The 16,705-nt window shown below is 43.3% G+C and overlaps 1 protein-coding gene across 4 annotated transcripts; it reads right to left on the reverse strand.

Annotated features, from left to right (window-relative positions):
* Positions 1–308: 308 nt before the first annotated feature.
* hnrnpr (heterogeneous nuclear ribonucleoprotein R) lies at positions 309–10,599 on the reverse strand. Of its 4 annotated transcripts, none has more exons than XM_062529017.1 (15): positions 10,436–10,599; positions 9,368–9,523; positions 8,906–9,024; positions 8,537–8,644; positions 8,174–8,287; positions 7,724–7,900; positions 7,375–7,510; positions 6,768–6,973; positions 6,149–6,298; positions 5,855–5,976; positions 5,003–5,544; positions 3,117–3,189; positions 1,677–1,752; positions 751–982; positions 309–640 (listed from the first exon to the last, which is right to left on the reverse strand). In XM_062529017.1, the coding sequence occupies exons 2-12, from the start codon at positions 9,519–9,521 to the stop codon at positions 3,149–3,151; spliced, it is 1,869 nt and encodes a 622-aa protein (XP_062385001.1). In that variant the 5' UTR covers positions 9,522–9,523; positions 10,436–10,599; the 3' UTR covers positions 309–640; positions 751–982; positions 1,677–1,752; positions 3,117–3,148. The 4 variants fall into 4 exon arrangements, with proteins under 4 accessions (XP_062385001.1, XP_062385000.1, XP_062384997.1 ...); XM_062529016.1 differs by lacking the exon at positions 3,117–3,189 and adding an exon at positions 9,788–9,898; XM_062529013.1 differs by lacking the exon at positions 3,117–3,189.
* Between the last annotated feature and the right edge of the window lie 6,106 nt (positions 10,600–16,705).

Genomic DNA, 16,705 nt, shown 5'->3' on the forward strand with positions numbered 1-16,705 from the left:
GCAGGTTCAGAAATGTGCAGGTGTTCATTTACCCCAAAACTGTGGTGGCTGTATATAGTAGTCTGGACTGCTGCTGAACTTTTGTCAAGTGTTTTCCCAAGTCCCATTATTTCTTCCCATTATATGTGTAACTTAGAAATGTTGTGGTTTGCCATGAATAATTCAGGGGCCTTCAACAGCATATTGAGACTCAAGATAAAAAAGGGATTCAAATCTCCAAGAAAATGTATTTTGACCTATTCCCACAAAAGAAGAATACATTGCTCGTTTTAAATAATTCGTTTTAAAGAATAAAACAACTGAAACTGTTTTTGATAAAGATCATTTGTATTTGATGAAATGCAAAACAAAATAAAAAGCTGATGTAATAACTGTTAGGTTGCCTAGATGAGGTCTACCATAGGAGGCCCCAAGGCAGTAATGTCTCAGATCAATGAGGTGATCAAAGGAAGCCTGGAGGATATGGGTTGCCTACTCCAGGCACTCAACCGGGTCACTCAACCGTCCTCCTGCCTCCAACTAGCTGCTGTTTCTGGGCATCATGCAGACCTTTCAGCCTCAGGGTGATGTCCTTCAGACGGGCCACACTCTCCTTGCAGAGAGTCTCCGCTGCAGCTGCTGAGTTCCTCTCTACTTTTTCCTAAAGGGGAAAAAGTTGTCAGATTACTCTCAGATTGCACAAGGAGTAACATTCACAAACTGAGGAAATATTAAGCAGAAACTGTATAATAGATTGAAAAGTATCTATACCCTCTTCCTCCTCCATCTCTTAAAGGCATGGAATGCAAGTCCAATAGACAGGCTTGAGAGGATGACCAACAAGATGGGGAAAAGCAGCTCCACGACATACACTAAGGCTGGGGTGTACTTTGAAGATTGGTGTTTCACAATGGCTTTTGAGGGTCCGCCACTGGACAGGTCTGGCCACGTTGTGGCCCAGCCAGGAAGTTGGGAGTGGACGTAGGACCTAGACCGAGGAGGGCTGGAGTGGGACCAAAGAGAGAAATCCATTACCTTTTAAATGCCAAGGTCTTCAACATAATCTAGAATCTTTAGAGAACACAAACAGAATCATGGATGAGAACAGAATACAATGACAAAGAAAGACTGATTGTGAGGTCATCCATTCCAGCTTGGACCACTCCATGGCCAATGTGAAACTTACCTTACATTTGACTTGGTGCCATTTTAAGAATTTTGCCTGGCTTTTAGGGTTGACCTCCTTGCTCAAAAGGATGCATCAACATACTAATGATACATCAAAATTGCCCTAGCAACGTTTTACTTTACACGAGAGGACTTGATTCCTCTCCAATATGAATAGCTAGCCCTGCCAGCATTGATGAGATAGCATGTGAAAATCAAGTGGGCTCACTTGAAAGAATGGAGGACTGGAGTGTTCTCAGAATCTACTGAAATGCGTCATACATGCGAATTAATGAGAGTCCAAAGTATTCCAATAGTAGTATGCTACAGTGAGTGATGTAATAGAGAAAGCTATTTTTGCAAGTACACCTACACCCGAGTTGGCAGTTTGAAAACTGTACGGAGCAGAAAAGCGCCAGTGTCCTAAAATCATATATTGTATTGCATTTTTTCAAGGATTATATGTATTAGTTCAGTATCAGAATTAGATTTACACAAACTTTGTATTCAAGTGAAAGAAACCTCCTTACCAAGTCTATGAAAGTGTCACTGTCTCAGCCCCACCAAATTCTTCTTTCCAGCGGATGGCAGGGTATGAAGACATTCCTGACATTCAGGCAACAAGAATAAAGGATCACTTACAGCCCAGGGATTGCGTCTTCGCTCCAAGGTCACCACACTGTCTCAAGGCAACAAAGCCCAACATCAGGAGAAGCCTGGCCTTAATCTCTACTGGACCTTTTCCAGATAAGGAATAGACTCGAATAATCACTACTATGAACCACGTGGGGTTTATGGCAAATCCTTTAAGGCACGCGTCAGGGGTTTATTAAGTCATTATATATTCTGTGTGGGTCATCAAATTTGCACTGGACTGGAGTGACATGATTGTGGTTTTTGTTGCCTGAGACATCAAAGCAGCATTCTCTGAGCCACTTCTGTATACACCAGTGACCTTGGTAACCTTCACCGTGCCTACATGTTTGTTTATAGATGATGAGAATCACACACACGCACACACACTTAATGGAGGTATACCCAATGGGTGACTTTGGCTGGCAGGACAAAAGCACATGTAAGTAGGGTATATCTTGTAGAGGATATATTGCATGTAATTAGCTCTTGCCATAATTGAATGGTCATCCAATTAACATGTGTAAGTATCCAAAAACTGTCACCAGTGGAAAGGACTTTTTTAGTAATCCATTGCTGCCATCTAGTGGAACATGAATGTATATGCGTCCAGCCCATATAGAGATATCTGGGCAGCCCTCCTGTTGTGCAAAATAGTTATTGCATGACAAAAGAGAATTCTAGAGTCCCATCAAAGACGTAATGAAGTCAGATTTAGGCCTCAACTCCAATTTCAACTCCACTTTCAGTACTTTGAAGGATGCTGAGGTGAGATAGTCTGCACCATGCTGAAAGCATTGAAGCTGCTATTGATCCCTACTGATTAGGATAGATATTGCTGCACCCACACTCTGAGAATCAAATTTAACTGATGAAAACCTCTTGGAATCTGTGTGAGTGGTAATTGGGGGTTCCTTCATGATTGAGACGTGCAGAATCATGTGCCGGAAGGACCTGACAGCAGATCTGTGCCGAGCTACTGTTAATCACAAGATTTGGGCAATCAAAGCCCTCTGTGTGAAGCATAAAGCTGCAACAAAGCCCAAGGTATACATATAAAGTGCAGCAGAGGCAGAGCATAGCTCAGACAAAGCGATCCACCACGGTCCCCATTTACGGTGTGCATGTGTATGAGAGGAAGAGGGGGAGAGAGAGAGACAGAGAAAGAGAGAGAGCGAGAGAGGAGACAGTAACAAAAGCAGAATATAACAGGAAGAGCGGACGAAAGAAGCGAGTGGCAAAAAAAAAAAAAGATATTATACAAGAGGGAGAAATAAGACAGATGATATGATAACAATAGGGCAGAGAGGGAGGATTCGGGAAAGCCGGCTCCTCACCCGTAGAGAGGCACACAGATGTGGTGTGTTCCTCAGGCTGGCTTTGGCACGCACACCACCCTGGGCACGACACCTGGGTGAATTTGAATGAGAAGGGACAACACTTAACTGTGCTCTCTCGTTCTCCCTCTCCCTCATATACACACACACACACACACACACACACACACAACACACACACACACACACACAGAAACATACACACACACACACACACACACACACACACACACACACACACACACACACACACACACACACACACACACACAGAGGTCTAATATGCCGAACTATGGGGTAGGGGAGATGAAAGGGGGTCTCTGGCAGAAACCTATTGGGGAAATGGGAAAGGTTTGTGTTGCTGCACTTAGGAAGTGTTTCTGGAGCCTTCTGGAGCTCAGGCACTAGAATAGCTGATGACCAGTATTAAACAAACACTGCTGTGCACCATACAGGCTGTACTTCAGTTTCAATGTCTGATTTGTTCATTATGACTATGTCTCTGGATACATCAGTTACACAGTTGCGTTTGATTCTGGAAACTGGCCAATCCAGGGACGGAATAGTGGAAAAGTGTCCAATGTTTGTTGCTGCATATATCATGGCATGTTGCAGGAATATGGAGGGTTTAAATCATATCCGTTGTCACAAGGGTTTGTTTAGTCTCTGTTCTTGCGTGTTCAGACTCAGTTTCTCAAGAGAGCTCTACAAATTACTGGTTCATTATTATTGATGCCAGGCAGATTTAGGTTCAATTTGGGCACAAATGTGAGATCTGTGGTTTGAATTCAATCAGATAATTGGGACACAATTGAGTCTTGGAAGTATCCAACCAATGAGTGATGCTCGATTTGAGTTTTATTGAAACGGAACAAACAAAAAAACGTTATAAATACAAACATCAGAGAACAAACTGGGGTGGCTCTTAAGGTGAGCCAAACCAAATCCTCACGAGCATTTTCAAGAAAGAAAAATGTTTGAAGTAATAATTATTATAGTAATATCAGTTTTAAAAAACACAATTGAACTACTTCTAGAAACGCTAGACATACACGTTTAACTTTTACTTCCTGCTACAAAAACCTTTTTTTTATTCCTTCCCGTGGATTCTTTTCTCCACCTCGGCAAATAATGAAAAAATAAACGGTTGAAAATGAAGCTCTAGCCTTAAGCCATTATGTACAAGCGAAGTCCCTATGCCACTAGTAGAAATGAGAAGAAGAGGGGGATCGTTGGAGGAAGAGATGGAGATGGGGAGAAGGAGGAGATTGAGGGGAGGGGCTGACATGAGCTTCCTGCAAGGCCATTTCATGATTTTAATGTCCTCTCAGACTTTTGGTGAAAAAACAAAAACCAAAAAAAAAACAATGTCCACTTCTAAAAATTGTCAATGTTGGTTTTCCTTAAAACAAAAAAAGGAAAGGAAACAAAAACAGAATAAAAATTTTGCCCATCTTTAAGAGAAAGTTCCCATGATACCCATGAGAGTTCAAACTTAAATGGAGGATAAATACAATTAATAAGGGGGAGCAAAAAAAAGTTACATTCTTCAGCCAAAATGGACTTCCAGCCAATCAGGACCAGAGGGGCCAATTCCGCAATCTGTCCGTTTTAGAGTTTGAGATATTTAGGGAGGGATGAAAGATAAAAAGTCAATCGAACACTGCTGCCAATTCTCTTGTTGAGTGAGATGTCGACGTGTTTTTCTGTTTTTGTGTGAAAGAGAGTGTATATTGGTGTGTGTGTGTGCGTGTGTGTGTGTGTATTTATGTGTGTCTTGTGATGTTGCTGCTGCCCAAACACCATTTTAATGGTGTCTTACTTCCACTGCTGCCCATAAGAATCCTGGGAAAACTCCAGGTTATCATTACTGTAACCATAGTTACCAGAGTAGTCGCCCCCTTGCTGCAGGGGCTGCTGGGCGATGGGCTGCGACCCCCAGTTCTGCTGGTTGGTGGTCTGGCGGCGCTTGGAGTCGGGCTGGTTGAAGACGTCCGCCTTCCGCTTGCCGCCCACGTTGCCCCCACGGTTCCCCCGGGCGCCCCGAGTGCCGCGGCCTCCCCTCTGGGGTGGGAAAGGCCCCCCTCGGCCCCCGCGACCGCCTCTGGGGGCGCCCATGGGCGCTCCTCGGGGGGCGTAGCCACCCCTGCCGCGGGTGGGCGGTGCCCCGCGGGCTCTGGGAGGGGGCGGCCCGCCTCGGCTGGTGCGGCTCCCCCTGGACCGCATGGCGTAGCCGTCGTCGTAACCGTAGTAAGGGTCGTCGTAACCGCCACGATAGTCATGATAGTCGTAACCGTAGTAGTCGTCGTAGTAATCCTCGTAGGCGTAGTAGTCCGGGGGGTAAGCGTAGCCTCCCCGGCCACCACGGCCCCTGCCACGCCCTGGCGGCGGCATGCGGGGTGGAGGGTAGTAGTAGTAGTCGTCATACCTGTACACATAACACAGGGCCTCACAGCATTAAGATAAAAGGTCAAAGGTGAACCATGTTTAGCTGAAGACGTTACCCAAAAGCGGCACGAAAAACTCACAACGGCTGCTCCACCACGGCCGCTATTGAGACACACAGCTGACCAATGAGCTTTACCTCATCACCATTTTGCCAGCCAATCATTCATCACCATCGCTCACCAACAACCACTCTTCTGATCCATTCTTCTTCTCGTCCATCCTGGCATGACCCCTGACCCCCGACCCCACCCACCCCCCTTTACTGTGAGCGGCCCTCCCCCTGCCCTTACCCTGTGTTTCTGGTGGTTTGTCTCTGTGCCTGGCGCTCTTTCCTCTTTTTGTCTGGAGGCTTGGCCAGCACGATCTCGATCTCTTCCCCACCCAGCTCTTTACCGTTCATCTCATCCATCGCCTGACAACAGAAAATAAAAAAATAAATAAAAGCAGAGTCAGTAAACTCTAAGGAGAAAGATGCTGCATTAAAATCTAATTTTGGTAGACACACGGTGTGTGTGTGTGTGTGTGTGTGTGTGTGACTGCATGGATGTGGGAGGGACTGCAAAAGTGTGTATCCCAAAGTTCACCTTGACAGCAGCATCGCGCTCCTCAAAGTGGACGAAGGCGTAATCTTTGAGTTTCTTGACCCGCTCCAGCTTGCCGAACTGAGAGAAGGTCTTCTCCAGCAGTTCCTCCGTCACTGCGGTGGCCAGCTTCCGCACAAAGAGCACCTTCACCTGTGACCATGACAACAAACATACAGACTAAGTCACACACATCCACCTTATTTCTACACTTCATCCCAGCTCTGTAAAAATGCATATCATTTAACAATAGAGATGTAAAAGTCAAAAATGAAAAGTCCAGCCACCTTTTTGGTTGAACCATTCATCTAATCAGCTGATTGTAATTAGCACAACTCTTTCACCAGCTAATTAGTGAAATCACCTGTGTTAAGCACACAGGTGGAACCAATACATGACAGGACTTTTACTCTCTGAAGCCAGACTTTTTTTGAAATTAGCATTAAGTTATTGTCATCTCAAAAAAAAAACAGCGACCTGCGGACAAAGTAGGTGCAAAAAAAACAACATGTGATTTGAAAGTGTACATATTTTACGATGTGATATGCCTAAAACCAACAACATCTGTCTGTGTTGTTTCCATTCACTAAAAAGACTTCATGGCATCATGTTGGACACTGACCTTGGCCATGACCTCGGGGTCAGGTTCGGCGACGGGGTCGGCCCACTCCACCGTGACGGGGTTGCCCCACACCTTGACCTTGCCGCTCATGAGGCGGCGGCGGGCCTGTGCGGCCGACTTGTGGTCCTCGTACTCCAGGAAGCAGAAGCCGCGGTTCTTCTTCTTGTCATCTGGCTGGGTGTAGAGGATCACCTCCTGGAGCCCCTCTGCCATAGTACACACAGAAAAGTTTGGCATTCAACAAAGGGTCTATTTTTGGTCTATCGCGGCAATTTTGAGGAAGTCTAAAATATGCATTTAGAACTGAATAGCGCATAGATAGCCTTTGGGAGCAATTCACCACGTGAAAGTGAATCACTATTTCAAGCCATTAACAAGGCATCATGGTGTTTGCAAGTAAATGGTATAAATACTTCTGTGTCTGTAGAGACCCTCAGCATAGTAGCACAGACATGTAGTGATTTCTAAATTGCCTTGCATCATGTGTAAATGTATGACTGACATTTGGCAGCATAAACACAGATATAAATTAGAGCTTACTATTGGTGATCTTAAGCTTGTTATGTTTAGTGACAATTAAACCTGTTAAATCTCCAGTGCCTCTCACCTGTAACTTTGCCGAAGTCCTCCAGGATGCTCTCCCTGGTCTTGTTCTTTGGTATCGACCCCACAAACAGGCGGTTGTTTGCCACGGAAATGCAAACACCAAGGTATTTTCCTGACCGGATCTCATAGTTGTCACACTACGGACAAAGACAACAAAGAATCATCCTTCAATGCAATGAAACAAATAAAACCAGGTGGGATTTAACAGTGGAGGACTTCAGATTATAACTAAAACAGAAAACATCCCTACTTTTTTCCAGACATTGATTGACAGAGTGCATATACATAGAATATATTTAATATTTAACTGAAGTCACAAGAGGACTGAAGTGAGAGGGGAAGAGACTCACAAGTTTGACAGCCTCCTGCGCGGCACTTTTGCTACAGAACGTGATGAAGGCGTAGCCGCGATTCTGGCCGGTGAGCGGTTCCATCATTAGCCTCAGGTCCCAGATGGGCCCGGCCTTCTCGAAGAGAGGGACCAGCTCGTCCTCGTACAGGTCTCTGGGGATCTTCCCCACAAACACCTGCACCACACACACAAAGAGCAAGAAAAAGTTCAAATTCATGAGGAATCAGAGACAATGGCCACAACACCTTTCATAATTAGTCAACTGATCACCTTGGTCTTCAGCTACTTTCTAATACAGAACACTTGTCTTGCAGCCATCTCAATGCATGTACAGTAACTCATTTTACCATGTGAGATCGTGTTCTCAATTTTATGTTTGGCATAGACGAACTACAAACGGACAGAAATCGTTTACGGTGAACATGGGAATGTGAGAAGCAAACGTCACCTCTGTCCCAACTCCTGGCTGTACCCCAGAGAACACCTCCTCAGGAGGAGGCCCGCCATACTTCCTCTGTCCTGTAGTGACGTCCAGGGTGTATCCCGTCCTCTCCAGGAGAGCCTGCACAACAGATAGGGAAGAAGCGGAAAGAAAAATCTTCCAAATCAGTCATTCATTATACAAGAACTTTTCCCAATCTGTTTTTTTCTTTTTCTTCAAAAGTCCATATTCTTTGCAGAATTTGTAAGACAGATGTTTGGATTTTCACCTTGGACAGTTTTTGCACAGACCTGCACAAGTGGCCTGTGTTTAGGGCTCCAAGCATGCAGATAGACAGGAGGTAGATCTGAGTCAGATGTGACCTCATACCTTGATCTTGGCTTCGTCTGGTCCCTTTGTGGATTCTTGGATTTTGCTTCCCTGCTTTTCCCTCTGTCTATACGTTTTCATGACGCCACAGAGGAAAGCACTCTTGTTCTGAGAACACACACACACAAACACACACACACACACACACAAACACACACACACAGCCAACACACAAGTCAACGTCCCATTCGCTCCAGATCAGTACCCAACAACTGGGACTCCATTAACACCTCTCACTTCCAAAGCAGCAGCACACTCCAGGCCTCCCACACTCCCATGATGTCTCCAATCAGCACGTCACATTAGCATAACTATCCCCATTCATGCCTCCATAAAAGCACAGAGGGGGGGAGTGTGAGAGAGTCTCACCTGCACGTGGGACAGATCGCTCTCCTTAAACTGCTGCAGCACCGAGAGCGCCCCCTCTTCGTTGAACTCCCGCAGGGCATCAATGGCTCGCTCGTCCAGGTCGGTGTACGACACAAGACCTGCAGGCATAGAAATCTACCGTTTAATCTACTGTCTGTGGACTGGACTCACTCATACGCAACACCTGACTATTTTCTGAAATAAATCACCTGTTGCTCGATGTACATACACATGCATCCACTGGATGTATGTCTACAGCTTCAGTCTCCACAACTGGATGTGATGACATTTCAAAATGTCATACTCATATGCATGTGTGAAAGTACTAACTTTAGGACAAAAGAAAAAAACAAAACAGCAGGTTTTTCTTTAACTGTAGCTCCAAGACGAGCTGAAACTGCATTTCGTCTGGAAGAGCACGCTTGTGTCCACTTTCGTTCGTTTGGTCTGAATGGGACTCACCTGTCTGGAAGATGTTGTCCAGGCTCTCAGCCACCTTCTGAGGAAGCCCAGCGTCCAAAAGTGTCTGGTAGTGTTCCGTGTGGGTCATGGAGACATCCATGGGCTCCTCCTCCTCCTTTGCCGGAGCGGAGCTGCCGTTCACCTCCGCAGCCATTCCTGTGAAGAGAGAGTGTTGGTGAGAGAAGAATGCATTCTTACAAAACAATATGACATCAACTCTTTACCAACATTAACTACATTCTGGACTATTACTTTCACATGGTCTTAACACTACAGTAAATCTGGAAACTTCGCATGGCCCAAAGACAACATATGCAACTTGTCTTAAATTATCTAGAGTAAACATTAACGTTGCCTTTGGACAAACAAATTGAACAACAGCTTCAATGTGCATCTCGGCGTGCCTTATGACTGATTTACCTAATAAATGATCATGCAACCTGTAGGTGCAGCTTCGGAGGATGCAGATCAAACCTGTTCATGTGAGGTGGTCTTGAACTACAAAGGCATAGCCTGCCAAAGTGCAAAGACCTTGCCAGAAAGACGCTCAGTCACTTTAGGATAGGGTTAGGGGGAAAAAGCAAACTACGCAGACGAGAACAGGGTACCTACATCTGTGTTAAAAACAGTAACATTATGCCTCACCTAGCATTGTTTGTATCCGTGCAACCAACTTTCACGTTTCAGAATTCATGCATGTGGCTGGCGCTACCTTAGCTCGCGAGCTATACAGATCTGCGTTCCGCCCCCCTCGCGTGTGAGGTTAAACAATTAGCCAAAGCTAGGTGCAGCAGCACCCGTCAAAACGGCGTTAAATTGCTGTCTTGCCTAATTCGATGGAATCAAATTAATATTTGCACAAATTAGAAGCAATGAGTATCCATTTACCGTGGAGGATACCAGCATAGTTTACCGATACACTGGAGAAAACATGCCCGGCGAGATTTTGCTAGCGTGCTAGCTAGCAAGCTTACTGGCCATATGAGGCCTAGCTTTAGGACACCTTTCAGAATTCAAATAAACCACCCGCCAAAACCGGGATTAAATAAGCAGTTAGCTAAAACTTACCGATATATTCCGAGATGATGCAACTAGTGCGACCTAAGTATTCCGTCAGATGTTTTAAGAAGCAATCAAACGGTGCTGAGCATAAAAAATAATTATTTGGATCTAACGTTACCCACGAGACAACACAGACAGCCCAGTCGCTCAAACAACGCCACTTCCTTGCGTACGGAAAGCCAACCTCCGACGTCAGAACGGTGGTTGCGTGCACATCAGCTACGCAAGCACGCCGCCTGGCCTACGTTGGGCGTGTTCTAAAAGTTCTTTCGATGGTAGCGGTCTAGCGGATGGTAATCACACTGCTTAGCAGCGCCCAACTTCATATTAGTGCGGCAGATTAGTGAAACTATCGTTCACTTTGTGGTACAAGCATCAAATTATATGTAAGGATACGTTTGTACATCTGCATTTGATGTCAAATTGTCGAATCAATTCATGAAATATCGACAACCATAGTCGACCTGTCTAGTGGCACAACCTATTTTTTTTACAGTCTATGGCACATGCCCAACCCATGCAGGCTACAGCTCGTCTGAAGTCTTATGGTGCATTCCATTTAGTGTTGGCAGTCTCGTACGTTTACCCGCCCGACATGTGAGAATTAGTGGCTAGCGTGAACGCTGGAGTTTGTAGTCTTTTGGGAAAGAACATGGATGCCACCAGGGCAGCAACTGTCTTAGTGCTGGACATTTGTCTAGAACACAAGCAGATGTCCCTCATTCTCCCTTTTTGGGTATGGTCAATGGGAATGGATAATAAAAACATTTTTGGGCAATTTCAATAAGTGCTGTCGCATTTCTAATGAGCTAGATGGGCATTAGCAGGCTAGCTAGTCATTGTTATTGTTGTGTGCTAGCCTCTTTAGCAAACCAGCTGGAAAACAAATCATTACATTGTATTGCACGCACAGCAAGACCGTTAAATGTATGAATTGGTGACCGGATTGAAGCAGCAATGCAATCTAGTGTGTTAAAGCATTCCATTGTCATTAAAACGACCAACACGGTACAAATACAAAGAAAATACATGTCATCTCATCTCGACTATGGGCGCAGCCATGTTTGTTTACAGGTCGTAAGCCCAACTCGGGGTACTCGCAAGTACTCCGAGGTAAAGGGGGCGTTCCTCCGTAAAATGCCGCAAGAAAGCTGGGTAATTTACACTTTACAACTCGGGCGGGTGACTTACGATACAAATGGATCGCAGGGTTAGGCTAGGACTAGTCTTAAATCCCACCGAATTCATGAAGATGGAAACCATGTGAAATTGATCACTGCATTGCCACTGTTTGCTTGATTATGTAAACTCTATTTGAACTCTTCATCCATCCTCACCCAAACCTGACAATAACATTGAAATTATAAACTGCTGAATTAGGGTTGCACAATTTAGGCCTACAAAGGGGCCTACCTGGCTTAGTCCATGATCCATGGTGCTAATATTAAACTGCACTATCAAAGTGAAATGGAGTTGATTAAAGAATTGTGAGAAAGGCCAGTAACCTTCTCAAATATTAGAACAACATTTTTCCTTTCAGTTTTGTTTAATTATGAGTCATTTTACTTTAGCATTGTTGTTGTTATATATTATGCTAAACCCAATAGCCTAGGTAAGTGCATGTGAATAAGTGTATCTGTGATAATTAATTAAAATGGTTTAAGGTAGGCCTAATCAACCAAGATTCTCAGTTCAGCTGCTGTAGTAGGCCTACATCTGTCTACAGTTAATGTGATAAAATGTGCTATTGATGCAAAACACAGACAGATGGGAAATACTACATCACCACTGTACCGACCTCAACCCACAGGTTAAGTCTAGTTATCCAACCAGAAGCCACATCACATAGGCCTAGGCCTATAGATCTTTACATGAATGCTTTGAGGACACAGCCCTCAAACCACCAAACCACATGGTATAGTTCTACCATACAATAATGGACTTGGCTCTAACGGCTTGACTTTCTTTCTTTCTTTTTCTTTTTTGCAAAAGTGAGGAAATTCAGCTCATGATTAGTCATTTTCAATTGTTATATCTATTTATTTTTGTATCATTTTTGTGCTGTTTTTATGTTAAAATAGATATTGCTAAATTGTGCCACAAGGTGGCAATAAAGACCATCAGAGCAAGTGTTGTAAAGAAACAACACCTTATTTATTGGGACATGACAGTGGCCAGTAATCAGTTGCCATGCATAAATGTACGGTTGAGGTTTTTCACTAGAATATTGAGTAGTCACACTGAGAATATTGAGACCAGATTAGAAATGTCCTTTACTCTGTCTTGTTCAGTAAAATGTTAATAATCAGACCAAATGTTAAATATCACCAAATATGTTCGCTATGTTTCAGAAATGAAATGTCACACCAGATGAAGTTTGAAAACCTATAGTTCTTGGCGGTAAATCAGCCGGAAGCAAGTCTTCATCCTCATGTGAACCTCACCTCAGATGACCTAAGTGAGTGTACAGGATATCATATGTGCAATGCTTTCAGCCATCTCTAGGGGTCTTCCTTACACCAGTAAACACGCTCACCCTACTAGTATCATCAACAGACTTTCCTCGACCCACTTTTAGCTCAGGATCAGACGGAGGAATGTTTTGGTGTGTACTGTTTATGGACCTCTCACACCCTTTTTATGTAATTCCTCATCCATCTTTGTACCCTGGGAATCTCTGGGGATTATCCCAGTCATAGACCACAGAGCACATTGTAGTTTAGCTGTTGACAAATTATATCAGATCTATGTCGATTTGTGATTATGCTCATGCATGCATTCAGTATGCATCGTCATAATTATATCTCTCAATTTAATTACGATAGTTGTTAATGGGGGAAAGTAAAATAAAGGCATTACTCATGTCAAAATGAATATCACACAACTCAGTTTGTTATATTGGTCTGATTAATTAGGATACAAATTATTGGTCTGACGGATGATTTTGTATTGAGAACAGAAACAGCAGTATTTTCCGACAGAGATATCTCACAACATTGTATGAATGGTAAACAAGGCTATTGTGCGCCATCATTTTGTGGTTGGACTGGTTTGATGGTGCCACTGATGCAAAACACAGAGAGATGGAAAACACATCACCACTGTACCAACCTGACCCAACAGGTTAAGTCTAGTTATCCGACGAGAAGCCACATTACATAGAGATCTTCTCATGAATGCTCTGAGGTTGCAGCCCACAAACCATCAAACCATGCCACATGAAGAATAGTTTTACCAGGTACAATAACTGACTTGGCTCTAAGGACTTGACTTCCCTTCTTTCTTTTTATTTATTTTTGCGAGTGTGAGGAGATGTTTTTATATTAAAATAGATATTGCTAAATGATGCCACGAGGTGGCAATAAAGACCATCAGAGAAAGTGTTGTAAAGAAAAAAAACAACGCCTTTTTATTGGACGACAGTGGCATAATCAGTTGCCATGCATAACTGTACGGTTGAGGTTTTGCACTATAGAATATTGAGTTATCACACTGATAATATTGAGACTATATTAGAAATTTCCTTTATTCTGCCTTGTTCAGTGAAATGTTAATTATCAGACCAAATGTTTAATATCGCCAAATATGTCAGCTATGTTTCAGAAATGAAATGTCACACCAGATGAAGTTTGAAAACCTATGGTTCTTGGCGGTAAAGCAGACGGAAGCAAGTCTTTGTCCTCATGTGAACCTTACCTCAGATGACCTAAGTGAGTGTACAGGATATCATATGTGCAATGCTTTCAGCCATCTCTAGGGGTCTTCCTTACACCAGTAAACACGCTCACCCTACGAGTATCATCAACAGACTTTCCTCGACCCACTTTTAGCTCAGGATCAGACGGAGGAATGTTTTGGTGTGTACTGTTTATGGACCTCTCACACCCTTTTTTATGTAATTCCTCATCCATCTTTGTACCCTGGGAATCTCTGGGGATTATCACAGTCATAAACCACAGAGCACATTGTAGCTTAGCTGTTGACAAATTATATCAGATCTATGTCGATTTGTGATTATGCTCATGCATGCATTCAGTATGCATCGTCATAATTATATCTCTCAATTTAATTACGATAGTTGTTAATGGGGGAAAGTAAAATAAAGGCATTACTCATGTCAAAATGAATATCACACAACTCAGTTTGTTATATTGGTCTGATTAATTAGGATACAAATTATTGGTCTGACGGATGATTTTGTATTGAGAACAGAAACAGCAGTATTTTCCGACAGAGATATCTCACAACATTGTATGAATGGTAAACAAGGCTATTGTGCGCCATCATTTTGTGGTTGGACTGGTTTGATGGTGCCACTGATGCAAAACACAGAGAGATGGAAAACACATCACCACTGTACCAACCTGACCCAACAGGTTAAGTCTAGTTATCCGACGAGAAGCCACATTACATAGAGATCTTCTCATGAATGCTCTGAGGTTGCAGCCCACAAACCATCAAACCATGCCACATGAAGAATAGTTTTACCAGGTACAATAACTGACTTGGCTCTAAGGACTTGACTTCCCTTCTTTCTTTTTATTTATTTTTGCGAGTGTGAGGAGATGTTTTTATATTAAAATAGATATTGCTAAATGATGCCACGAGGTGGCAATAAAGACCATCAGAGAAAGTGTTGTAAAGAAAAAAAACAACGCCTTTTTATTGGACGACAGTGGCATAATCAGTTGCCATGCATAACTGTACGGTTGAGGTTTTGCACTATAGAATATTGAGTTATCACACTGATAATATTGAGACTATATTAGAAATTTCCTTTATTCTGCCTTGTTCAGTGAAATGTTAATTATCAGACCAAATGTTTAATATCGCCAAATATGTCAGCTATGTTTCAGAAATGAAATGTCACACCAGATGAAGTTTGAAAACCTATGGTTCTTGGCGGTAAAGCAGACGGAAGCAAGTCTTTGTCCTCATGTGAACCTTACCTCAGATGACCCAAGTGAGTGTTTACAGGAAATCATGTGGTTTATGTGCAATGCTCTCAGCCATCTCTAGAGGTCTTCCTTACACCAGTTAACACACTCACCCTATGATCTCACCCACAAGTCAACAGAGGTACTTTCCTCGACCCACTTTTAGCTCAGGATCAGACGGAGGAATGTTTTGGTGTGTACTGTTTATGGACCTCTCACACCCTTTTTATGTAATTCCTCATCCATCTTGTACCCTGGGAAACTCTGGGGATTATCACAGTCATAAACCACAGAGCACATTGTAGTTTATCTGTTGACAAATGATCTATGTCAATAGGCTAGGTGTTAACGGGGGGGGAAGTAAAATAAAGGCTTTACACATGTCAAAATGAATATCACACAACCCAGGTTGTCATTGGTCTGATGTAAATTGGGATTCAAATTATTATTGGTCTGCCAGAATGGATACCTTTGTACTGAGAACAGAAACAGCAGTAAGTACGCATTATCAGCCAGAGATATCTCACAGTTACAGTCCTGAATGAATGGTAAACAAGGCTATTGTGCGTCATCATTTTGTGGTTGGACTGGTTTGATGGTGGATCGGCAAAGTCACATGACTTCTCATCAACTGGCAGCTTAACTGTTTCTGGTCACACACACATCTCAGTAAGCTTGTGCATAAATGTTTTTTTTCTTCCATTACTGTTTGTTAGACAACATGATGGTAGTTGTCTTATTAAGGTTTTAAGGCACTCATTACATATTTAATCTAGATCCCTTTATCAATCAGCAGTTTCCAGAAGTGCTGACCTCCTGAAACAAATCCTTACACAGTCCAGCTCATTTTGGAGTCAAACTTCCAGTCACAAGACACTGGGCTTGGTTTTGGCTTGTTTTGCAAATCTGGTTGAGTCAGATGCCTCAACTGAGCGCCTTGGCAGAATCGAAAGTGAAAGAAAGGGACTTTCCACTGCAGTTGGTTTGATTTGTTGTTGGCATGGTTATACAATTACAGCATCGCTTCACATAATGCACAAAAAGCTACGCATCAGGATCAGACACAATTACATCTCATTTTAATCCGAGTCAACTTGTTTCATTTACACCATATGATGCACATCAGCAGATACTTGGCTTCAAGGTGTTTTATTTCTAACCTCTGTGACAGCCATTTTGCAGGTTTGATGATAAAATGGCCACTGGTATTTCCCTACCGATTCTCGCCCAACCCCCTGCATTACAGCATTCCATCAACCTAAGGCCACAACTTGTGAATGCAGGTAAACAAACCTCTCTAACCAAAAAGAGAAAGGAATCAATTTAACATTTGACCCTT

The sequence above is a fragment of the Sardina pilchardus genome, chromosome 24 (assembly GCF_963854185.1).
Source record: "Sardina pilchardus chromosome 24, fSarPil1.1, whole genome shotgun sequence".
Classification (NCBI taxonomy): domain Eukaryota; kingdom Metazoa; phylum Chordata; class Actinopteri; order Clupeiformes; family Clupeidae; genus Sardina; species Sardina pilchardus.

Coding starts and splice junctions, on each gene's coding strand:
- hnrnpr (XM_062529013.1), bottom strand. CDS start 9,521: ATGGCTGCGGAGGTGAACGGCAGCTCCGCTCCGGCAAAGGAGGAGGAG. Junction 8,288..8,536: donor CAGACGAAGCCAAGATCAAG/GTATGAGGTCAC, acceptor TCTGTTGTGCAG/GCTCTCCTGGAGAGGACGGG. Junction 7,901..8,173: donor AGCCAGGAGTTGGGACAGAG/GTGACGTTTGCT, acceptor TGTGTGGTGCAG/GTGTTTGTGGGGAAGATCCC.